Genomic DNA, 25,106 nt, shown 5'->3' with positions numbered 1-25,106 from the left:
GTTGGGAGAGGTAAATGCCAGCAAGGGAGCAAACCAGTGTGCAGAGACCACTGTGCTTTTTCTCTATTAGGGTTTCATATCAAAATGGGTCATCTACTGTCAAAATACACATTTTCAGACTAGTGACATATAGGCCTTGTCTTCCTCCTAGTGTTAATTTAGAAGTAAAGACCTCCTAAAGCCTTTCCTGACCCATTAACATGCATAACTGCCTTGTCATCTTTAGGATTTACTGTAGGTTAGTTAACGCATACTAAGACTGACTTTTTTTTTTGTTTTTCCTAGTAAAGGTAAGACCTAAGGTTCCCTGGATGTCCCCAAATGCCAGCCAGCTCCAACTGCCACCTCTGCAAAGTTTTTATTGCATGCTGGGATATTTTGCTGCTGCCGTAGGACTGGCAGGGTGAAATCAAGGGCTCTTCCAAATGGCAATGAAGTCTAGGACAAGCACGTGGGTCTGAGGACAGGATGGCGTCACGCAGCCACTGCTGCAGGTCCAGCTCTGGAAGATAAAATGAGGTAAGATTTCAGTGGTCTTCACACTGCCCACCATGAACAACATCTCTGTCCTCCAGTGAATGCTAGGTGTTTTGAGCAGCAATTCCCACCGCCCCATACAAAGCTAGGTCTGATGTGGTACCCCCACTAGCAGCACAAATTCAAGGCTCTGGATGTCGCTATATTGCTTCCCAGCACAAGGCACCTGCTTGACTGATTTCTTTACCCTTGTCAGTGTTCAGAATAGCTGTGCATCTATTTTAGCCAGGCAAGTCAAGTGCAAGTTGTTTTTCATGCAGGATGACTGTGTACAGCAGCACAGGCAGTGGGAAGCTGGATTTTTGGAGAGCAGACCCTTAGTATGGGGCAAAATGCTTGCCCGCACTCTGATGCCGATTTTCTTCTTTATTGGCTGCTCCTGAGTCTGCAGCCGGAGGAACGGTCTCCTGTGGAACGGCAGCTTTAGACAATTTTATTGGCTGATGAATCTGATCTTGTCTGGCCACCTTCCAGAAACACTGACTTGCCCGAAATGAGAGTGAGAGGAAGGTTGCTCTGCCTGAGGCTGTAAAGCAATTATTTCGAGACCAACGTTAACACCCATGCCTTGCTGCACGGTAAGTATATAAAGATAGGTCCGTATACACACATATATATGCAAAAGTGCTTTATAAAATAATTGCTGACACAATTAAATGTGCAACTCCTGTGGACTGCGTCTCGTTTGCTGCTTAATTATGTGAAAATGTACTTGGTAAATTGCTTGCTGTCACAAAATGCTCAATTAACTGTTGCAATGATCTAAGTTGAAACACTGCATTTGTCTCCTCCTCTGATTATTTCCTGTGCTGCAAGACATTGATTTGTGCTTTTTGCCATGAGAGTACAAAATACAGCTGCAAGATGTTGATCTTAAAACGTTTTCTTCAGCTTTATTCTTTTGCTGGTGGAAACTCAAAATGCCAGAGCTGCTTGCTAATATTTGCTCAAGTCTTCTAAAAATTGCTGATTAATTTTTCCCTTTCTTTTATAAGGGTAACTTCTGTGAAGTTTAATGCTATGGATTGTTTTGCAAGTTGTGCTTTGCAACAGAACAAAAAAGGGGCAGAGCTAAGGAAGAGAGCATATTTAATGTAGACCCCAAAGTGTGTGGTGCTCAAAGTGGCAGGATACTGCATTGCACCTACTTCCGTTGCAAACAGCTCTCCAGATAACATTTCTGGAAGAGCCTCCAAAACTATTGCTACCTAAGGAATTGATGGGTGACCCACACCACTAGCACAGATGGAAGCATGCTGCATTTTAGACTGCAGCAGCTCTATAATATTTAAAGATGCAGCTAATCCTGAAAGCACAGCATACCTGCTGCTTCAAAAGTTATACCAAATTTTTTAAGCTTCACTCTAACAGCCTGCAGTGCCCCTAATAGCCAGAGTTGAGTTGGAAACTGTGACTTCTTGACAGCTTTGGGAAACAAGCTTTTATCACTGTACTTGTTCAAAATGCCTCTCTCTAATGTTTTGTCGTTCTTTTTTAGGAGAGATGGGGAGGCAGTGTTTTCTGCAAACAGATCTCTGCTGAGCATAGTGCAGGGACAATAGAGCATCCTCAGGGCTAAGACAAAGTATTAAATTAAAGATGAGTAAAGCTATATACCGTCCCCAAACATTTCCTGAGCTAGAACTTTCCATACTCTGGAGCTGTGCTTGGCACAACTATGTTGATGGCAGTGATGTTTTTCTTCATTCTTCCTCCTGAGGACCAAAGGGGAACCTGAGCATCTTCATGATTTGCTTTGGCTGGAATAGTTTTGCAGTACCATATCGGCCTGGGATGCAATGGGTTCCTTAAGAAGCCATAAATAGATGGCATGGTGCTGGCTGTAGCCTCTTAAAATCACCTGCATGCAGCTGCCTTTACAAGCTGTGTTGTTGTTATGTTTTGAGAACCATGGGAAGAGGCTGGAGAAGGTGGGCCAAGTTTTGCAGGTGGAGGTGCAACATGTGCATTGATTTGCAGCTGTAGTTGTAAGGAAGAGTTTCTCCATTATGTCCAAGTGGGGAGGAGGGGAGGCCTCACTTGATGCAATTCCTAGCTGTATTTCAGCTGGAGGAGGAAATAACCTTGTTGAACTGGTTCCCATGACAAGTGGAATGGCAGTATACTAAGTCGTGTAGCTCTGTTACCAGCTGCAGTTATGAGAGTGAAATAGGACCTTATATTAATGAGAAATGATGCGGCAAATGTGTTTTAGCATGACTTTGGTGCAATTGTGCCAGGTAGCGTTGACAAACTTTGGTGCTGTGTCTTCTAAGCATTCATTGTGTTGGTCCTGTAAATAGTCTAAACTACTTTTTTGCTTGCTCCTGTGTTTCTGTACTACTCCTGCTTCTGTTCTTGCTGGCTGAGGCTTCTAAGGGAGCCACAGGACGTTGACATTCATACTCAATGGGTTTCAAACATCCCTTCTAGAAATCACAGGCACTGCCATTATATGGAAGGTGAGGCAGTATCTGCAGAACAGAATTATCTAGTTTTATAGATGAGTTTGTGATTTCCTGGGATTTTGTTGTGGAATTCCAATTAGGTCTTCTTTCAAGTTAAGATTTAATACATGTGGAGAACATAGTATTGACAAACCAGCTCAGTACCTGTTCACCCTCCTGGAAAACTGTTTTGTATTAATTTCAGACATGCATCTGTGGCTGTTGTGGCTGTAATAGTAAAAAAGAAGGAAAAGAGGAGGAAACTGTGTATGATGTGTATGATGTAAGATGTGAATTCTAGTTTAGGTTTGAATGAGAAGCATTTGAAAGCAATGCATGGTAGAAATGGAGCTTTACCACTACGCAGGATGCAATTTGTTGGGGGGAATGCATGGTCCTCTTGATTCTCCAAAGGGCTCTTTGAAACCCTGTTACTGCTATGCTGCTGGTGTATTTCTGCAAGACAGCAATCGTGCAAAAGCTAAATACAGGCTGCTCATTTATTTTCTTAAGTATTTGCAATCACTCTAGATGCCACAACAGTTAAAATGCTGATGACTTCTGTTGCTGTCGAGCCAAAGGTAGAGGTGGTCTCACTTCGGACACCTGTGGAATGGATACCCAAGGAGTGTTCTTTGTGCCCGTGCTGTGCCGGTGGCCTCTATGAGCTGTCCCCAGGAAGAGAGGGTGGCTCAGGACCCTATGGCAGATCAGGGGAGGAGGACAGGTCACATCGGATGCGTTGCCCTTTCCTGACCTGCCTCACAGCTCATAGGAGTGCAAAGGCCATCACTGCAGACAGCCTCAAAACAGCATGGCAGATTTTTGCTCTTCTGCTGTCAGTTGTCCGGTGTGGTGCTCTGCACCCCAGTTGCCTCCCTCAGCCTTGTAAATGTGCCAGGATGCTGACGTCTCATTTCTCTTGGCGTAGATAAAAGATAAGGGCATTTCTAGCCCTTTTGCCTTGAGGGGGAAATGGAGGAAAGTGGAAAAATCTCAGAAGAGGAGGCAACTAAAAATATCATAAAGCTTGTGATCTTTGTAAATGGTTATATTTGGCAATTCTGTAGAAATGGATCTGAGAGAAAACTATGATTCTCAGACTTTTAAAAAATCATTTCTTTGGAAATGTTTTGTTTTGAAATTAAGATATGTGTGAAGAAAGTGGAAGTATATTGATGTGTATTTTGACAGTTTAAAATAGCTTTTGTGCAATGCTTTTACAATACGTTAGTTTAGAATGTGGACTTGCAAATTACAGTAGTATTTTAAAGCACTTGAAATTCAGAATGACACGTAAACTGACTGCAGTGATTTTATTTTTATCTTATCTTGATTGGTTTTGTGTTAGTTTGGATGTGAATTTTTATTTCTGTATATGTATATAAACATAATCGTGTTAACATGTATGTAAGAAGGAAGCTGGTAGGCAATGTGCTTACATATATATCAGCATATTATTGAGCCATAATATGAAATATTTACCAATATCCATTCGTAAACCTGATGTGCTCTGAATTCATGCTAGGAGTAATAACGCGAGAAACTGTTTATGCTCTGTGATACAAATAGCCAGATCAACAATGGGAATGAAAACTACAAAAGTCTCTTAATTACTGCCCGACAAATGGTGCATTCATTTTTCATTGTTAATAAATGGCCCATATGGCATCCTTTGATCACATGGTCTGCAACTTCAGAGTGTTCCAGTCTAGAGGCTTGGTGCATGTTGCACGCATTTCAGCAGCAGGGCCAGCAACTTCCTCACATTCCAAATCAAATCGGGTAAAACCAGGAAGGGTTTTTCCCCACCAGAAAATTTCATTTTTTCACAAAATGTGTGAGGATGGTTTTTCCATGGTGCACAGTCCAGACTCCAGGATGCCTGGCATGCAGGGACAGATAAAAACTAACCAGAGAAGGGGGCTTTATTTAGAAAGCAAAGCAAAGCAAAATTACAATATCTTTGTCTGTGAGAAATATGTATCACAAAAAACAACCCCAACACAGCCTTTCCTCCCCTCCCCCTGGCTTCTCCCGCACACCTTGGAATAAAGACAACCTATTTGCTTTTAATCACAGTATTTATCATACCTTTAGAAACAAAACTGAAATCCATAGCCAGGACACCAGCTGGAGACATTCAGGAATATCTCCATGGAAATACCATCTCAGAAAGCAAAGCTTGCTGAAGTTTGCTTATTATTATCTTCAGAGCATTGCTGTCAGGGAGAAAACAGGAGCTAGGCGACAACTAGTCTCCCTGTTTTCTACACCCACTGTCACAACAGATGGATGGGTGACAGGATCTCTCCAGAGCAGCTCGTGTACTCCCTTAAAGAGTAGCTCTTGTAGCCACTCTGATCTGAGTGGGCAGATAGTGTTTGGGACCTTCCTGGGGTGTTTCTACCAGAAGATGACACTGATTATACATGACTCATATCTTTAATGTACTCTTATGTGTTTACAAAGCACACATGTGTGTACGCTTCTGTTTCCCTGAACACAAGACGTTTTCTCCCTCACGGTTTTCACGTGATCTTTCCAGGGGCGAGGAGATGCAGGAAGGAAGCAGGGAGAAGGAGAGGGCGGAAAGCCTATTGGTCTTGCTTTGGGAAAGCTTCATCAGTAAGATAGCAACCTAGGAAACCCGCAACCTCTCATAATCTGCTCTAGCACTGTCAGCTCCCCCTGGAGTAGTTTGAACTTCTGGTCTGACAGTAGCAAATGACCAAACTGCACAGACTCACCCATTGCTCCACATAAGCACAGATTTGTGTCCCCTTAACCTTTTGTAAATGGTGGGTACAACATGATAGCTTAAAACCCAAGGCAGATGGTGTATTTCCGTACCATGCATCATTTTGTATGTGTGATGAAATGTGGCTGGCTAAGTATGTCCAGATGGGCATTGCTCCTTTGATGAAGAAAGCATTCAAATGTGAGAATTTGTGGGAATCTAGGCTAAAATAAGCTCTCACATGGAGTGTTAGTAAAAGGCACAAAGTTGAAAAAATTGTTCTCCACATAAGTAACTAAAGTGGGGGAAAAAAAAACCTTTAAAAGATTGTGTAGTCATTTAAGTTACTGCTTCATGGAACTCAAATATAAGGCACTTAAAACACTGTGAAAACAAGGAGTGTTTTGAACTTTCAGTCAATATTCTAGTGCTAATAAATAAAATGCTTCCCCAGTATACCTGATTTCTCCTTCAGCAGACTTTTTAGGAAGGAATTTTGAGGAAAATGTTCTATCTAATGCTACATGCCTATAATTTTCAGGCTGGACTACAGAAGGATTATGTACTTGTTATTTTGGTTTCCCTTTAGAGAGTTCTGTAATGTTTCATAAATTCAGAAGATTGGTACAGGTTTTAGGGAATTTGTAATTTGCCATGTGCAATATATGCTGGTCATGACCTCTGTTGTTAGAGGAGATGGCAGCTAACAAAAATAATGTCTTACAGGCTGTTTTGGACTGTGTAGAATGATCTGTCATCTCCTTAGGTTGTTGTAAATTGCTGTAGCTCAAGATCAGGGTAAAATATTTAAAGATGTCAAAAGTAGCTTTAAAGCCAATGACTTTCTAACTTTTAAAAGTGGTTTAGATAGAGGCTTATGCTGTTGAATCCTGTAATCACCTTTGAAATGTTTTTCTAGTCCATCTTCCTTAAATTAATAGAAAGTTCTTTATTTAAGAGAAGTAAAAAGTGCTGAATTTTGGCCACAAACCATTGCTGATCATGAACTTGGTGAAGTGTTATCTGTGAGGAGGAAAATTTGAATTTGCTGAACTGATAAGATTGTCAGGGACAGTAATGGGTAAATGCCTCAACCTTTGTAATATAAATGATTATGTTTGAAACTAAGCATGGGGGAAAAAATGCACTTATCTCAAGAAAGGAACAGTGAGCACTTGGATTATTTTTCCTTCTTCCAGAATCTGCCAGAAATAGGAATTTCCTCAAGCAGTTCTATCAAAGCAGATTGGATTTTTATATTAAATATTCCTTCCTGGGCTGCAAACAAAACCTCATTCCTCTTGCCCTTATTTAATAGAGTGGACATCAAAGTTTAATATAAAAAAGGAAGCATTTAGTCAACTTCTTACCCCGCTGGTGTGGTACAAGGCTCTGTCTGGGTGGAAGGTCAAAGATATGATACATGAAAACATGACTGATTTGTTTTCAAGTTTATGTCATATGTTTGCTCCACACTTTTCACTGGAGTATCACAGAAATGCCGTGAAGACCCTGTATGGATGATGATTTCTGAGTGAGAGCGAAGGTAACAAACTTGACCCAGTCAAGTTTGTGATATATATAGACACCCACTGCAGCAACTTGCACCAACACAAGCTGTGAGTCGCAGGTAAGCCAGGCATTTGCATTGGTGCAATGGCTGCATTTCAGGCTTTCCCCGAATGCCACAGAAGCACACCAGCTGGTCCCAGGAAAAGTCTTGTCTGCGTGAAGTTTTGAAAAAAAGATGGTTAGGTTTCTGAAAAATAAAATGAAAAGGGAAGTAACATTGAGTAATCTGGGAGATGTCTTTCTATCCAGGCTTTATTAATAATTGTTTCGTACTGTGGTTATTTGTGTACATTTACTGAGCCCAGCAGAGCTATTTTCCTTGCTTTTATCTCATAAAACTCCAAAGTACAGAGCTGTCACTCATGCTTGCCAGGGATGAAATGTTGATGTGATCTAATTTTACTATAGGCAAGGTGGCTTAATTAACACTTAGGGTTTGTCTTTAATAGGTGGGTTTAGGATATGCAATTTTGTTTCGTAGTAACTTCCAATTTTTCTTTTACATCTTTCCTTTTCCACTGTAGCAGCGGAAAAAGAGCTCATGTGCTCTTTAGCTGTCATATGACCATGCAGCTCCACAGAGGGACAGGGAAGGCTCTGTTCAAGAAAAGTCAGTGTATTTGGGGCAGGTCTCAGCAAATTAACTGGGGGCCTCTTTTTCCAAAGGCTGATTTGTGCCAGCAGGGAGATCCTCATACAGTGTGAAGCAGCACTGCGCTGATCTCAACAGAGCTACTTTCTTTGGCGGGGGCTAAAAATCTGATCCCAAGTGCGTGTGATTCTCTCCTTTTAGGCTGATGCAATTGTCACTTCTCTGCCTGAGGAAGGTTTTACCTCTGTCTCCTCCTCTCCTCTCTTTATGGCCTAGCTACCCTACAATGCACTCTTGATCCTCATGTTTTTTTGAAGGTTATCCATGCTCACGTGGTGCACTGTGTTTGCAGCTGAGTGTTGCTACTTGTGTAAGCTTCGATGCCACAGGCTTGGTGCCAGTGAAAGCACAGCAGCCCTGGCTTTGCCACAGCCTTACTGCCTGCAACGGGGCCCCAGGACCTGGTTTGTCCAGCTAAGTCCATGCTGCCATCTCACTTACTGCTCACTTGGTTTGCCTCCACATACCAAGAGTGTGCTTTCCTCCCTGCAGCACGGCATGTTGAGGAGGTAGGAGTTACTCTGAGATGTGTTTCCCTGCCAGCAGTAGCTCATCATGCTATATTGAACTGGTTTGCTTCTTTTGTATGGCAGCAGGAAAAGCCTGTCCCCATGCTGCTGCTCCTGCTCATTTTATCATTTTAAAAGACATGGTCCATTTGACTAGCACTCCTTCTGTGTTTGTAGGTTAGACACAACTCCCTGTGGGTCAGCTTTACGTCTTCAGCTGTAAATGTAGGTCAGCTGGCTGTGATGCAGTATGTTCCTTATCTTTAAAAGCACAGGTCCTCACACGCAACTTCGCAGTACATTGCATTTGCTTGTCTTCTAAGAAAGCTCATTTTGCTAGCGTAACAAGTGGTTCAGATGTTCTTGTGACATTAGGAGCCCTGCCAGAATAGTAGCAAAATATTTTTCAGTCTAGGTGTCGCAGATGCGTAATGAGAGCACTTTTTGCTGTTTCACTTGAGGGTTTTCCTGCCGCTTTTTTGGTAAGGAGACACTGATCTCAGCCCTATTAAGGAAATTAATTATCATAGGGTGTGACAGTTAGTGCCTATAAATCAAAGCGAGTCCTTCAGCTTTTCTGCTGTGCTTAGGGTCTGTCACTCCTGGTACTAAACCTAAAATTTGTTCATTCCTGCATCCTAGAGAGCCTATCAGAGATTTGAAGTCTGGATGTGAAAGAGATTCTCACAAGCTTGCAAGGAGCCAGTTGGGTTCACTTACGCTGCTGAAGGACCTGTTTCCTTTATAGCACACATTTGGTTTACATATCACTGCCTGCAGGCTCTAATCTTAGATATGACACTTAATATGCTTTGAATTTTTTTTAGCACAGTTTCCTAAGAAGATGAGGCTGATGCAATCTTTATGCAAAAGGAAAAGCCCCAAAAGGTTTCCCAAAAAATACAGCACAAACCAGCCAATGGGTTCATGAATTGGAAAATTTATTTTGACCTAAGTTTCACACAGAAGGTGGTGAATGGTGTGGAGCTCCCTTTGTCCATGGCTGAAGGGACCCTGCAGCTGCTTGTAGGATCATGACGAGGTACAGAGAATCATAGAATCATAGAATCTTCATGGTTGGAAAGGACCTTTGAGATCACCGAGTCCAACCAAACAACCTACAATCTCTGCCACTAGAGCATGCCCTGAAGTGCCACATCTAGACTTTTCTTAAACACCTCTAGGGATGGTGACTCAACCACCTCCCTGGGCAGGCTGTTCCAGTGCCTGACCACTCTTTCAGTAAAGTAATTCTTCCTAATATCTAATCTAAACCTCCCCTGCCACAGCTTCAGACCATTTCCTCTGGTCCTGTCATTATTCACCTGGGAGAAGAGGCCAACACCCACCTCTCTCCAGCCTCCTTTCAGGTAGTTGTAGAGGGCAATGAGGTCTCCCCTCAGCCTCCTCTTCTCCGAGCTAAACACGCCCAGCTCCCTCAGCCTCTCCTCATATGACTTGGTCTCCAGACCCCTCACCAGCCTGGTAGCTCTCCTCTGGACACGCTCCAGCACTTCATTGTCCCTCTTGTACAGAGGGGCCCAGAACTGAACACAGTACTGGAGGTGAGGCCTCACCAGTGCCGAGTACAGATGCACGATCACTTCCCTGCTGCTGCTGGCCACGCTATTCCCGATACAAGCCAGAATGCTGTTGGCCGCCTTGGCCACCTGGGCACACTGCTGACTCATGTTAAGCTGGCCGTCCACCAGCACCCCCAGGTCCTTTTCTGCTGGGCAGCTTTCCAGCCACTCTTCCCCAAGCCTGTAGCGTTGCTGGGGGTTGTTGTGACCGAAATGCAGGACCTGGCACTTGGCCTTATTAAACCTCATACAGTTGGCCTTGGCCCATCGATCCAGCCTGTCCAGGTCCCTCTGTAGAGCCTTCCCACCCTCAAGCAGATCAACACTCCCACCTAGTTTGGTGTCATCTGCAGATTTACTGAGGGTGCACTCAATCCCCTCATCCAGATCATTGATAAAGATATTAAACAAAACCGGCCCCAAAACTCAGCCCTGAGGGACACTACTGGTGACTGGCCGCCAAGAGGATGTCACCCCATTAATCACAACTCTCTGGGCACGGCCATCCAGCCAGTTTTTAACCCAGCAAAGAGTACACTTGTCTATGCCATGATTCGCCAGCTTCTCCAGGAGAATGCTGTGGGGGACGGTGTCAAAGGCCTTACCAAAGACCAGACAGACATCGTCCACAGCCTTCCCCACATCCAGAAGGCAGGCCACACGGTCATAGAAAGAGATCAGGTTAAGCAGGTTAAGCAGATCCTCCCTTTCCTAAACCCATGCTGGCTGGCCTTGATCCCCTGGCCGTCCTGCACTTGCCGTGAGAGCTCACTCAAGATGATCCTCTCCATGATCTTTCCTGGTACTGACGTCAGGCTGACAGGCCTGTAGGTTCCCGGATCCTCCTTCCAACCCTTCTTGTAGATGGGCATCACATTAGCCACCCTCCAGTCATCTGGTAGCTGCCCTGTTGACCAAGACTGTTGATAAATGATGGAGGGAGGCTTGGTGAGCTCTCCTGCCAGCTCCCTGAGTACTCTTGGGTGAATCCCATCCGGCCCCATAGACTTAGGTACATCAGGGTGTAGAAGCAGATCATTGACTACTTCCTCCTGGATTATGGGTGGGTTGTTCTGCTCACCATTCTTATCTTCCAGCTCAGGAGGCTGAACACCCTGGGGATAGCTGATGTGAATATTGAAGATGGAGGCAAAGAATGCATTAAGTATCTCAGCCTTCTCCTTGTCATTGGTTACAACTTTCCCCCCCGCATCCAGTAAGGGATGGAGATTCTCCCTGGCTTTCTTTTTGTTGATGTATTTTTAAAAGCTTTTTTTGTTGTCCTTAATGTTAGTGGCCAAGTTGAGCTCCATCTGGGCTTTTGCCTTCCTAATTTTCTCTCTGTATAACCTAAAGAGATCTCTGTACTCCTCCTGAGTTGCCTGTCCCTTCTTCCAAAGGTGGTAAACCCTCCTTTTATTCCTAAGTCCCATCAGAAGTTCCTTGTTCATCCAGACTGGCCATTTCGCCCTGCCTTTAGACTTGCAACACTTGGGGATAGCCTGCTCCTGGGCCTTTGAGATTTCCTTCTTGAAGAGCATCCAGCCCTCCTGGACCCCTTTGCCCCTCAGGACTGTGTCCCAAGGGACTCTCTCAACCAGTGTCCTGAACAAGCCAAAGTCCGCCCTCTGGAAGTCCAAGGTGGAGGTTTTGCTAACCCCCCTCCTTACATCACTACGAATTGAAAACTTGACCATTTCATGATCACTAAACCCAAGACGACCTCTGACCACCACATCTCCCACTAGTCCTTCTCTGTGAACAGTAGGTCTAGTAAGGCACCTCCCCTGGTAGGCTCCCCTACCAGTTGTGTCCGGAAGTTATCATCTTCCATGCACTCGAGGAACCTCCTAGCCTGCCTGCTCTCTGCTGTGTTATATTTCCAGCAGATACCCGTCAGGTTGAAGTCCCCAAACAGAACAAGGGCTGGCGATTGCGAGACTTCAGCCATCCGCTTATAGAATACTTCATCTGTGTCCTCATCCTGGTTGGGTGGTCTATAGCATACTCGAAGCACAACATCTCTCTTATTTCCCTTCCCCTTCAACCTTACCCACCAGAAGGTGGATGGTGTGGAGCTTCTTTTGTCCACAGCTGCAAGGACCTTTCAGCTGCTTGTAGGACCATGGCAAGGTAGAGACAGGGTCTATGGATGACCTCCAGAGGTTTCTTCCAAGCTCAACCATTCTGTGATTCTGTCGTCTGTGTAGTAGTAACTTTTCAGCAAAATTCATCTGAGGTACAGCTCTAAAAGGCAAACAAGTTATGACAAGGGTCTGCTCCAAGGGGAAAACTTTAGCACGGATGGTGCAGTTGTATGTCTTGATTGGCATGAGTATGCTTGGACTCACCAAGTGGATGGTGGATGTAGAAAGGAGTAAGGGGATACACTGCAGGAGAGACAGATGCAAACATAGGACCTATTAGGGGCCTGTGGGGAGGTAGGGAGGTGGTACATCAATGCATAGGATGTTTCGAGACTTCATTACTTTTGTTGGTAAAACAACTTGTCTGCAGTATTTAGAGAGAAGGAGATGCAGATGTGGCTATGGGTAGCTAACCAGGAAAGGAGTGTGGTCCCTTTTATGTATTTTACATTCGTCTTCAACAAAGCAAATTTGTAGAGACATCATCAGTATGCCCAGCAAAACAAACATAGTCTGTTTGTAATATAGTAATCCCTCTATTCAAATATAAGATAGGTTGGCAACTTTCTTAGGGCAGAATTGTCTTTTTAACAAGCGGAAACTTCTCAAAAAAATTAAATTATTTTTCCCCCAAACTGGACTGGATTTTCTTAATAACTGAGACTTGAAATATTACTGTTTTATTGAAATGAATTTATTTGGCTACCAGAAAGAGTAAAAAAAAAAATTCAAGAAAAACTAAGAAAAGGGTTTTTTAAATGAAATGTTTTGCGTTTGTTTCAGAAAATATCACTGTAGAGTAGATTATTATTATTGAGATTATATGAGATTAAGTCAAATCCCAAATGCTTGGTTACATTGCTTCAACAGTAGGATGCTACTTTATCTTCCTCGTGAATCTTCCATTCACTGCTTTTTTTTTAGCCTCTGTCTCCTCCTCCTTGAGCACAAAACAGAGATGCAAAACCCCACACGGGAAACTGAAATGCCAAAATTCTACTGAAAAAGAAAGTCTGCTAAAGTGATGCCAATTTAATAAGTCATTTGCAGGGCCTCTTCCCTTAAAAGAAAATAGACTCTTAAGGGCATCCTTAAGATCAGTCTGACCAGCTACCTCTGAGATAGGCTGTCCTTCCAGGAAGAGACTCAAAATAAGACCAATAGCTAAACCTTTTAAAAAAACCAGCCTCAGACTTCTGGACAGAATTTTACCTGGTACCATTTGCTGGGGTGCCACCAAAGCCAGCCAAGTTCACCACCCAGCAGATAACCAGCCCCATGGGCAGATATCGGTGACGTTCCTTGATCACTTACAAAGACAGACAAGTGCCATTCAAGCTTCATTCGACTGTAAGTAAATACATGGTGCTTGCACGGAAGTTACCATTTTCCTACAGCAGAAAATCAGGCAATTTGGAACTTTAACCAATTTTCTTGCAAAAAATTACAGGAGAATAAAATAGGGCTTCATAATGGCAATGATGTGCCATGAAATATGGGTTTCCTGTTGCCTCCCTATGAGAAACAAAAGATATTTTGTATCTGTCAATATATGTAAAAACACGATATTTTTTTCCTCATTTCCCTAACCATAAATAGCAAGTCTTCAAGAGTAACTCTATATGTCTTAGCAGCCATTTCCAGCTGGGAAAGGAAGCATTACTGGTCAGATGTTAGAGCACTGCCCCAAAAAAAATGAGGGGGAAAATCTGATCAAGAGCCAATTGTTGAGAATATATTACCAATCTGGAGATGTGACAGGCTGCCCAACCTGCAGCGGAAGGCAGAGGCAAACCTGTCCAACTTGGCCCCAAAAAATCACTGGCAGGATACATTGCAGCTTTCTGCTTTGATGCTCCTTGCTCTGCCAGCCAAGGATTTGCTTTTCCTTCTGCGCCCCATAGTGCAGCAGGATGCGGTTTGCCAAGTTAGTCAACTTCCTCTGGAAAAGGCGTTTCTGGCTTGGCCATAGCTGGGTGCAGGATAAGATTTATCTGCGTGTTGACAGAGCTGAAATGACTGAAGACAGGTGTTTGCATCTTCAGGGAGAGTCCCATGTACTGACCTTGGCCCAGCCTGCGTTAGCCGGACCACATCCCCAAAGTTTCTGGGGTGGAGAGGGAAATGGCACCCCTCTGGAGAGAGGCTGGCTGGTTTTGCGTGCACAAGGATCAGCCAGGTGCAACACAGAAGAGTTGTGCAGTGGCTGTTCAGACCTTCATAAGCAATGAGATCTCAGAGGGTTCTTCCCTTGGAAGGCTGTGCAGAGAAATATTCCTCTAAAAATGCTTGGCTGGAGACACACCTGCTATTATAATCTACTAAATAGATGTGAACTAAACTTCATTAGAAGTTTTGATGGGTTTAGGCAGATTCAGGGCAGCAATCAGACTGTGACCTAACCAAATCTGTCTCTTGTTTTACTCTTCCAGTAACTAGCTGAAGTTGATTTGCTTCCATTATAGGAGTCTATTTGGGCAGCAGGGAGGATGGGCCGGGAGCAAACGTTCAGTGGGCAGCAGAAATGGGGAGGAAAAGGCTTTTTCCAGTGGCTGCTACAATGTTCTTGAATGGTGATGGGAAAGGTATCTGAGCTTTTATTGTTATTGCAAACATGTGCATGTGGCAGGAATTGAGAAGAGGAAGGATCTGCCTGCTTTGTTGTCAGCTGAGGGTCAGGCTGCCAGCAGCGGATGCTAACAGTGGCTGTTTTAAATCAGACTGTGTCGAGGTTTTGGAGGTGGAGGGAATGTGCTTTTAGAGCCAGGGCAGTGACCTGGAAGGAAGCAGGAAAAGCGCTGACGACACTGACAGCAGATGACACATGGGTCAGAGGCAGCACAGAACAGAAGATGGTTGCTGGGTCAGGGCTGTCTGGCTTGGTTAGAGGTGGGTGCAGGAAGCAGACTCTGTGTGTTTCTGTGTGGCCATGTCTCTGTGATATGAATGTCAGAGGAGAAGGAGGAGGGAGTCTCCTTGGGCATTTGAACCAGGCGAGCTGAAGCACAAGGAGGGAAGTCAGGTGCAAATGGTTTTTGGAGTCTTCTCACCAAAGACTGCAGTTTGGGAAGGACAGCGGTGGGTGGCTTGCAAACTGTGCATCTTGCCTCCTGCCAATGCGCCAGGAGGAGCTCCTTTCCCATGCCACCTGACTGCAGCCCGTGGATATCGGCAGCATGAGAGGACGCTGTGTAGGGACACCTGAAATGCTTCCCGGTGTCTTTTTCTGGGTACCAGAAGCAGCATAACTGCCTTAGCTCAGCCCCAAATCTGGGCTAATTTAGCCTGCCTGGCAACAAGGCTAATTCAGTTAGGTGGGGAGCAGTATCTAGAGGCTGTGCTGCTGTTTGCACTTGACTTACCCCGGCTGTCTCTGCCCAGCACTGCATCCTGCTGCGGGGACCTCTCATCAGAGATGACAGCATGTCAGAGGCTCTGCTGTCTGGCAGTCAGCACTGGGAGTGGAGGATAAGCAGATAAACATGATTTTTACATCAAAGAGGGTAATCAGTCACTGGAACAACTTGCCAGTGCTTGTTGTGGACTCCACCACTTAAAACTACTAAATCAAGATGAGGTATGTTTTTTTTAAAATATAAAATACGTATGTGTGAATGAGTTCAGTGACATCTTCTGCCTTGTTCCAAACAAGAAGCCAGACTATGATCACAGTTATCTTTTCTGGCCTTATAAAAATGACTCTATACATAATTTATAGAGTTATAATGAATATTAGAAGTATATTATTAATTTTCTCTTGAAACATGTCTACTCATGTCTGGATCCTTCTTCTGACACACAAGTACATTTAATAACATGTTAGTTCTTCATAGCTAGTTAATGTGACTTTCATTTATTGTGGCACAGAACAGCTAACATTTTCCCAAGTATTTCATAATCTCCTTGTAGAATTAAATATGGAAAGCTGAAGTGAAGTCTCAGAGTCCAGAACTGCTGAAGAGCTGAGGACCCAATGTGAAAAAAATTGTCGCCTTAATATTAGCAGAATTGGGCATGACCAAGAATGAATTTTAGTAAGATCAGGATTTATGCAAATTAGGGGACTTTGAATGTGGAGTGAAAATCCACTGAACAGACTGGAGGAGCTTCCTTGGAAAATGTTTCACCATGTTTCAGGCCCATTAGGTGGCTTGCTTCTTTTCCACACACCTGCTCATTGCTCACAGCTGGAGCAATCAGGAGAAACAGTTAAAGATGATAGGCTGTATTTTGCTAGGATATATCTATGTGTAGGTCACAGTGATTTCAAGGATGTAGCTCTCTGGGGCCGCTCAGAGTAGAGCTGGATCTGGGGTTTCTGGCCCTCTGGTGTGCCCAGCTGCTGCTTTCCCAAATGCCTCAGCAGATGTGGGATTGTGACCGAGCTCCACTTCGGAGGGGACTGACACTGGAAGTGGCGCTGCCTGCACTGCCAGCACACCCTGAAAAAGGAGCAGGAAGGCCACAAGCATCAAACTTTGGGTCTGGGCAAGGTGCCACAAGTTGTGAGCACAACTCTGCATGGCCTTGGCTCTGCTATATTTGTAGTCAAGGAAGTTTATAAACCCATTGTTGATGGTTAAGTGTGTTGTCTTGTTAGTGACTGCCTCATGGAAGAGGAGCCAGTTGTATTCCAAAGTAACATACCTTTATCAGGAGCTCTGCAAATTAAATTACTACTTTACTTTAGACTTTTTTCCAGTGGTTGTGAATTCCTTGGAGATGCTTTGCTGTATTAACAAGAGGAGTGCGTGCTCTGCTAGAAGCTGAGAAGAAATAGGTTACCGATTTCCGGAGGATAGGATTACAAAAGCCTTTGCAGCCACCAAGGTATAGTTTAAACCTTTTCTGCTGGAGCTTTGCAGGTGCTATGCTTACCAAGTTGGCTCCTGGCCTAAGAATGTCAAACATCAGCTCTCACGCACTCATTTTTTGCCTTTTGGTTTCCTGGTGTGTCCATAGAGGGAACACACCACTCTGTTGTGCTCTGATATTGGTCCCGGTAAAGATCCAAATATGCAAATTCAAGTCTACTATAAGCTTTTTGCAAAAACTTTTATAAACTGACTGAACTGAATTGCCAAGTGCTATAAACATGAATTATTCTACTGAAATGATTTCCAATGACTTCAGGATTTATGCCAGACATAGATAAAGCCAGCAACTTAATGAAGTAAATTCAGAGAAATGGAGTTCAGTTGTCTTTAATTTGGGCAACAGAGGCCTTCTCTTCTGTCACACAAAAGACAATCCACCCTTCAGTTGTTTCTGGACATGCCCAGAGGCACTAATATTTTTGCAGCTTGATTTTTAGCTTCTTTTCACCTCATATTCCCTCTGCTTTAAAGAACAAGGTACCCTTAGCCTTGTCTTTTAAACTTGCAACCCTCTTCTCTGGCCTCGCACTAGAAACATTTTTATTAGACAATATTTGGCAGTGTCATAATTTACAAACTTCATTTCTGTAGACTGCAATCTCAACCCTAGTGTGACAGTATGTGCTCCATGGCCCTGTGCAGAGTTTATGGAGAGAACTCAAGGATAACTGGTCCCAATTCATAGCAGTCCTCAGACTGCAACTGAGATACCAGCTACTCACAAAAGAGAGGACCCAGCCAAGGAGGTTTTCGTGGTGATTGCTCTCAGTGCCTTCCTTTGGTAAGGACTGAAGAGCCAGCTGTGGGGGAAGGTCCTTGAGCAGGTAGGATGAGGAAAAGGGAAAAACTCTATCATGATCCCTTTCACGAATACCTGGGCACTCCTCATCTCTTCTGAGATTACTGTTTTAGAGACTGAATTTTGCGGTATCTGTGGGTCAACAGTGGGGTAAGAATGAATTTCTTTATCTTTTATTCAGCGCGTTACAGGAAAAAACAGCTTTATCTCCGTTCTGTGATTGTTTTTAGGATGGTGAAGAAGCCTTTGGCATAAGGAGGATGATTTTCCAGTGAAATACAAAGTCAGGTCATACAGCTGGCTCCTTCTCCGCTGGCTGTCATTCCTGTCATTCTGTGCAGCAAGGTGCCAGGCAGTGATGTCTAGTTTCTTGCTATTAAAGAAAGGCAATCAAACTAGTTTCTGAGTGCTCCCCTTTTGAGAAGATGCTTTAAACCACTTCAGTTAACCAGGGTTTTCTTGTGGAGATGTGAAATCTGATGAACCTCTGCATAAAAACCTTAAGATCCAGGATATAACGGTATCTTTTAGTGTGTTCTGTTGCACAGCAAATTAAATCACTGTAGGAAGCCCAGCCCTTTTTCTGATAGCACTCCCTTAAAGATCATTGATTTTATATTTGAATATAATGTACATAACATTCTCAGAATTTTTGGCATTAATGTGAATGTTCTCCCATTGGAGGCAATCATAAAATGATCTTCCTTTCAATAAAAACAAATCTAAAATGCCATGTCAGAAAAGCCTTCCAGGTAAATTTTAACTCTACAGAAGTTATTTTACCTTATCAGACTAGCGGAGAGACTTTTTTATCTAACTTTAGTTAGAATCCTGTTTAGTAGGAATATCCCAATAGTCAGTGGAGAGTAAGGATTTCCAGAGGGCAAATCATTGTACCCACTAATGATGCCCTTTTTAAAATAGGATTAACTACACTGTGAAGATCCGGGTCACTGTGCACTGACTGGGCTATAACACTAGTGACTAGATGGCTACAGTTGCCTGTAGTTCACTCCAAATCTTTATTCTTTACCATATATGCTTAGGTGCTTATAAAAAGGGTTCAACTTAATTAGTCTTTCCCTGTCAAAATGTGTGTATATATAGTCATATTAACGGTGAATTTAATTTAAAAGAACTGAGAGTATTCATTCTTTAAAAGCCTTCATCTTGATCATCTTGATTGTGGCCAATTTTCTAGGCAATGAATGCAAATAATACTGTTATGTCTGTTTACCTTTCTCTTACACGTGGCCTTCGTTACTTAGATATTTTTCTCCTCGATTTTGTTTGTTTGCTATACTCCCAGAAGGCTGTAAGCTCTTGCAAGGCAGTGCTGGTTTAAAGCGTAGTGAAATCGTGTCTCAGACACATTTGTCTCAAAGACCCTTTGTACAGTGTTGTGACTTTCCCTGGTGCTAGTGGGAGTCACGCACCTCAAGTCTTGCGTGCAGTTTTGAAGATATCGGAGCAGATTTAGGCTTATAATGCATATTGTACTTCCTTCATTTTTTGGATGATTTCCATTTCTGAACAATGTGCTAATTTCTGTGCATTTAAACCACTTGCTGCGGAGAGCAGCAGAAAGAAGCAATTTCCTGTAGTTACTCTGTCATTTCCATTCTAGTCAGGGCTAGAAGTGAGTGAATCTTGTTCAGCAAAAAATGCAAATTGAAAATCAGCAAAACACTTTGCAGATTTGTGTTGACTTTGCAAATAATTCATGGAAGAAAAAAAAAAACTTTTATCTCAATATACCTTAAATCTTCTTAAACAGTATATATCCTTTCTTATCAGTCCTTATTAAGTTACCTGTGGACCTGAGTAATTTTCTCTGGTCAGGGACATGTTTTTCAGTCATCTCTCTTTTTTGTTCATCTGCTCTGCACGGGAGACCCATTATGACTTTGGTGAAAGCTTAGGCGATATCTGCATGATACAGCATTGTGCTGCATAAAGATGGCAAGCCTGTTCAGCACAGGGTACCCTGAGTGCAGGAGGAGCCATATTGCCATGGTGAATGATGCCAGCGTATCCTGTTTTTCATCTAGGTTGGCAGAAAAGTTGTGTTGCTGGTATATGTTCTACTGCAAGACACATTTGCCATCTTCTGGCTAAAACGCAGCTCTTTGCCTCAGTACTCCTGTAGCCCTCGTGAAATGGCCAACATGACTCAGAAAGGCTCAAGCTTCGTCCTGGAACATCTTCCACAAACAGGAAGTCAACCCTTTAAGGTGCACACTGATGTGCTGTCGTGATTTGGGCTGAGCTGGCCACAAAAACTAACGACAGATGCTCTCCTCAGCCTCTCTCTTCAAGGAGAGGAGGACAGAAAAAGAGACTTATGAGTTGAAAAGAAACTGAACTACTTTAATGAATATTAATAATAAAATAATGAAAATATTATAGTATATTAAAAAAAAATGTACAACCCATATCGAGCTCCCGGGATGATGATTACATCACTGGCAGGCACTGGGAAAGTCCCAGACTGGACTCAGTGACAGACAGGAGCTGGACTCAGGAACTGGACTCAGGAATGCACTGATTGAGATCAAAGGTACATGAATAGGCAGGGTCCTCTTTGGATGCCAGCTATTGAAGGAAGAGGGCTGACTTTTTGATCCCTCAGATTTTATACTGAGCATGAGGCAGATGGGATGGAATACGCTGTTGGTCAGTTTTGGGTCACCTGTCCTGTCCATTCCTCCTTGCAGGTGCAACCCCTCTACAGTCTTCCGCTTCCAGCCCTCCAAGGGGGCAAAAACCATAACCTGACCTTGGTTGTTCACAGCAATAAGTATAAGCAAGAGCCTGTCTGTGTACCATTCCTTGGTATTAACTATAAACATCAGGCCTTATCTCTGTCAGAAGCAGATACTGTCTGAAAAATGTGCCGTTAATTTCAAAGACTGCAGTTAGTTAGAAGAGACTTAACTGAAAAGTAAATCTACTGAACAGAAAATTGGTTCCATTTTACCTCAAACTAGAAGTTGTGCACACACACATTGCTAATTTGGGCACAGTAAATATCGTCCTGAAATATCTATTGCCTTTCTCTCCTATTCTTTCTGAAGAACAAGAGGATTGCAGTGCAGGTTTAATGGACGGTGTTTCTGACAGGCAAATCAAATGCTTCAAGCCTGGAGAAAAACTAATCACATCCCCTTCTCAGTACCAAAATTTCTACATAATCCCAACTGAAAAAAAATTTACATGGAAATATATCTAGAGGTAGGCTCCATGGGGAAGATTCTTTAAGGTTATTTTTATTCTTTTAATCAGATACCTGAGGAAGGAGGAAAATCTCTCTGCGGGAGTATAAAGTGCTTAACAGTTAATGAAATGGAATCAATATCAGGAATGTTAAGTTACTACATTATGTTCTCCATTAATTCACTTTGCACTCATTTATCTTGAAGCCTCTTAAAAGAGCTGGTGATTGAAAAGACATATCTCTTGAAAGTGTAAGGATTTATTCTTGAAAAGCATCTATTGTTAACAGTCCCATGTGACAACCATCTAATTGTATCATTGGTAGCACCGGGGTCTCATTTATCTTTTTTTTTAGTAATTCTGAGGTTTAGTTACATTAGCTTCTATTTTTACTAGTCAAGCTATTTGGAGCTGGAATAATATTCTGTCTCTAAAAAGCTCTTTCAGGGAGAAAAGGGCCACAGGGAAAATGAGAGAGCTCTATATGTTGGAGAGACATTTTTCTCGGTCCTAAGGCTGGCACAAAGCTTACAAATCTCCTAAACCCTCCCTTTAAGCCTTCCCAACAGGGCCCTGACTCTGAATGCTTCCAGGTATGGTTTCCCTGGGCAGGACCGTGTTTCACTGCATAGGGCATTTCTAGATGTGCCTCCAAGAAAAGTCAGAGGCATTAATGTACAAAAGTAGTGCCTTCCCTGTTTGGTTGTTGTTGTTGTTTTTAAGTCTCACCCCCAAAATTCTCTGGAAGTCAAGCGTGACATCTCTAAACATGAGACAGCCAAAATCACTATGAAGAAGCTGGCTAAAAGTGAGCTGTGATGGTGACCATGGCAAGCCTGACACCCAAGAGAAATATCTAATAAGGATAAGAAAGTCACACAATTTATGAGGTAGAAGGTAACATCTTAAACAAAAAGCATTGTTCTCTTTTATTTCCAGCATCTGAGCAGCTCCCATGCTGGCTGGTAACCAAGGGATGGGCTTTTTCTTCCACTTTGCTAAGTGAGCATGGACCTCAGGGTGAGTGAGAGCCCCCAGAGTGCCTTCCTAGTAAAAATGTCCTCTGGTGCATTGCAGGCTTCAGAGAGCAAAGCTTTGTCCAAATTTTGTGCTAGGCATTTCTGGAGTGTTTCTGATGGTTTGTCTCCTGTTTTTTTTAATTCTGTTTCTCTGCAGAGCTTTGTATTAAACTATACAGGATCCAGAAAAGGTTAAGCACAGCATTTTTTCCCCCTTTTGGGATGGGGAAACAGGCCAGAAGCCTGCAGGCAGTTTTCCTTGACATTTATTGCAACCTTTCAGCTTCAACCGCTCCACATGTGCCTGTGCTGAACCAGAAGTGCCAAACTAATTTTTTACAGGTGGATAAATGAGGTGCCTGAGTGTTTGCACATGTGCCCAATTTATTGCAAACTGCACTGTAACATATTAGCTTGAGCCATAGGCCCTTGTCCCATGCAAGAAAGTGAGGTGGAATAAATGAATGCAAAGCATTGATGCTCCTCAGATAGATTTATTCTAGCTAGCTGGAGATCAAGTAGGGCTGAAGCAGACTTTATGCTGCAGGGCAGTACAAGCCTCTCCAAGACCCTGAATTTGTAGGTACTGAGTGATTATTTCAAAGATTTTACTACGTGAAAAGTTACAGCTCCTGGGAAGAGGTAGGCTTTTCATCTGCACTCTTAAAGTCTCAGCACAATGTCATACCTACCATGATTTTTCTTCCTTAGAATGAAGGGTTTAAGAAAACTAAGGGATATTTTCCTATGTTAAAGGTGGTTTAGAGTGATTTAGTGCATAAATACATTAGTGGTTACTCCCATTAACTAAGATAGTTACACGTGCTGAGTTTCATCGAGGCTTAATACAAATGTCATGGGCTAATCACTATCTTGTTTCTGTTAATTGTTAACAATTACATTTTCCATTATTATCCAGTTGTGCACACCACCCAAATTCACTAAGGTGTGCGCACCGTTCTTGCTGGCCCAAGGCTGGCTTCCCCCATCCACATCACCCTCTCACTTCTCTTCATTTCCCATGGCTGCTTTCTTCCCACGCTCCAGCTCCTGCGCTTTGGTCCTAGGTCCTCCTGTGGATGCCTGCCATGGATATACAGTGGGGAAAGGCGGCTTGCTGCTCTAGGAAGTCTTGCCTGTGTGTTTGTGCTCGGATAATTAACACCAAACACCTCCGTGGTGTTTAGTCTAGTGCAAACAGAGAACAAAAAGGAGGTCCCTCCCAGAGCATGGCTTTGACAAACAGGGAGATGTGGAAGTGCATGCAAGGGGATTTGAAGAGGCTGCGGTCAACGTGGGTCTTCAGACAGTATGATGTCAGCCGGATGTGTGAAGCTGGCATCACTTTTAAAATAATTTAAACCTGAGGTGCTTATATTAGCCTTCCTTCCTCCCTGAATGGTGTCAAGGGAAAAGAGATTTTTGTTTGGCTTTTAAGAAAGGGGCAGATCCTGAATATGGGGAGGGTTTTGGTGTGGTGGTGTGATGTTGTTTTTTTTTTTTTTCCCCCGTAGAAAATTCAAAGAGGATTTTCTGTTTTGGAAAATCAGAAGTTGACTCACTTGACTGAAAAATGACAAAGGGAAAACAAGGTGAACATACATAACACTGGGTTGCCAAGAAACTTTCTGGCATGCTGATTCTGTAAGCATCCCATTAGAAACTAGCTCTGAAACAAGTTGTGGATCTTTTTGTGTCCTTGACTTACAGGGGAACTTAAACATTAAATGATTATCTGTTCTGCTATCCATGATGCTGGTATGAATTAGTGTGCTATTTTTTGTAGTAGATAATGTAGTGAAATTGTCTTTTTTTGTTTTTTAAATGTACATTTCTTAGATGTTGCTCCAGTTCTTGTGAGTTCCAGAAGCTGGTGTGTTATTCTTCACAGAAATGAGCAATAACCCACCTCATAATGGGATGTCATCTAATCTCAGCTCCACTTCAATGAGAGTGAAACACATGTTGAACTATTTTGCTGAATTGCGGTATTTATGATTTAGACATGCAACATCCGTTCTGATGGTTTAAGTAATAAGAGTCTAAGAATAGCTGGTCAGCCTGAATAATTCTTAGCAATTAACAGCTGCTGCATTTATCTGTGGAATCAGTTCTTGTCATTCATTAAGTACCTTTTAATGTTATGCACATTTACTGCATTTTAGCTTTTGTCCCAAGAATTTGGTCTGTATTTTGGGCCTCTGACTCCTTCAGAGTCATTGTCAGCTGATGGGAACCAGAGTAGGAAATGGCTGAAAAGACAAATTCTCTTTGTCATAACATAGCACAATGTAATTTCATGGTAAAAGATAACATCATTTGTTCTAACAGCTCATCGGCAATAGCAATTTACCTTCCACCTTGGAGTACCTGATTTTGACCTTATGCATCTTTTATACCAGTGTAGTTTTAAGAGCCTCAGTAGACATTTTATTTAGGCACAAATGCAGCAATGTGATTAAACACACATTGATTTCAATCAGGATGAAGCTTGTACTTGGAGCTAATTATGTACTTAAATATGCTGCTGAAGATGACTTTTCCAATGATTTATGCAACTGAGCCCAAAAATACATATGGAATAGGACAGGTATCTATTTCTTTTGAGATATCATTTCCTGTCTTCTCTTTTCCCCATTTCTCTGTACTAAAAGACTGTCTTTTTTTGGATTTCCAAAGGCTGGATGATGGCGTTTTCTGCAGCTATGCTGATGTCCCCAGATTTATGCCAATAAATCTAATCCATATGCTTTCCATCTTTCCTTAGCAGTCTCACTAGACCTGTTAAAGCAGTTTTGCTGCTAAAACTTCTATTTAGCTTTTCTTTTTTTCTTGTCTCTTTTGGAAAGATTGATGTCTGCAGAGACTGTTAAGCATTAAATCTTTGGGTTTCTGCAGCCTCACAATTACTGACGATTGGGGCACTTACTGCTTTCACAGAACCTCTGCAGGATATACCAAGCCTGCTTGAGCTCATCGAACTCTCCGCTCGCTCCTTTGCGAGTGCA

The 25,106-nt window shown here is 42.9% G+C and overlaps 1 protein-coding gene across 2 annotated transcripts in view; it reads left to right on the top strand.

Moving 5' to 3' along the window:
- Positions 1–984: 984 nt before the first annotated feature.
- OSBPL5 (oxysterol binding protein like 5) overlaps positions 985–25,106 on the top strand; it is a 183,192-nt gene continuing 159,070 nt past the window's right edge. For both annotated transcript variants that reach the window (XM_074585747.1, XM_074585743.1), the window contains exon 1: positions 985–1,115. In XM_074585747.1, coding sequence (XP_074441848.1) covers positions 1,101–1,115 — 15 coding nt within the window. In that variant the 5' untranslated portion in view covers positions 985–1,100. The remainder of the gene's footprint in view (positions 1,116–25,106) is intronic.

The sequence above is a fragment of the Larus michahellis genome, chromosome 4 (assembly GCF_964199755.1).
Source record: "Larus michahellis chromosome 4, bLarMic1.1, whole genome shotgun sequence".
NCBI classification, from domain to species: Eukaryota; Metazoa; Chordata; class Aves; order Charadriiformes; family Laridae; genus Larus; species Larus michahellis.
This window is presented reverse-complemented; position numbering and strand designations above follow the sequence as displayed.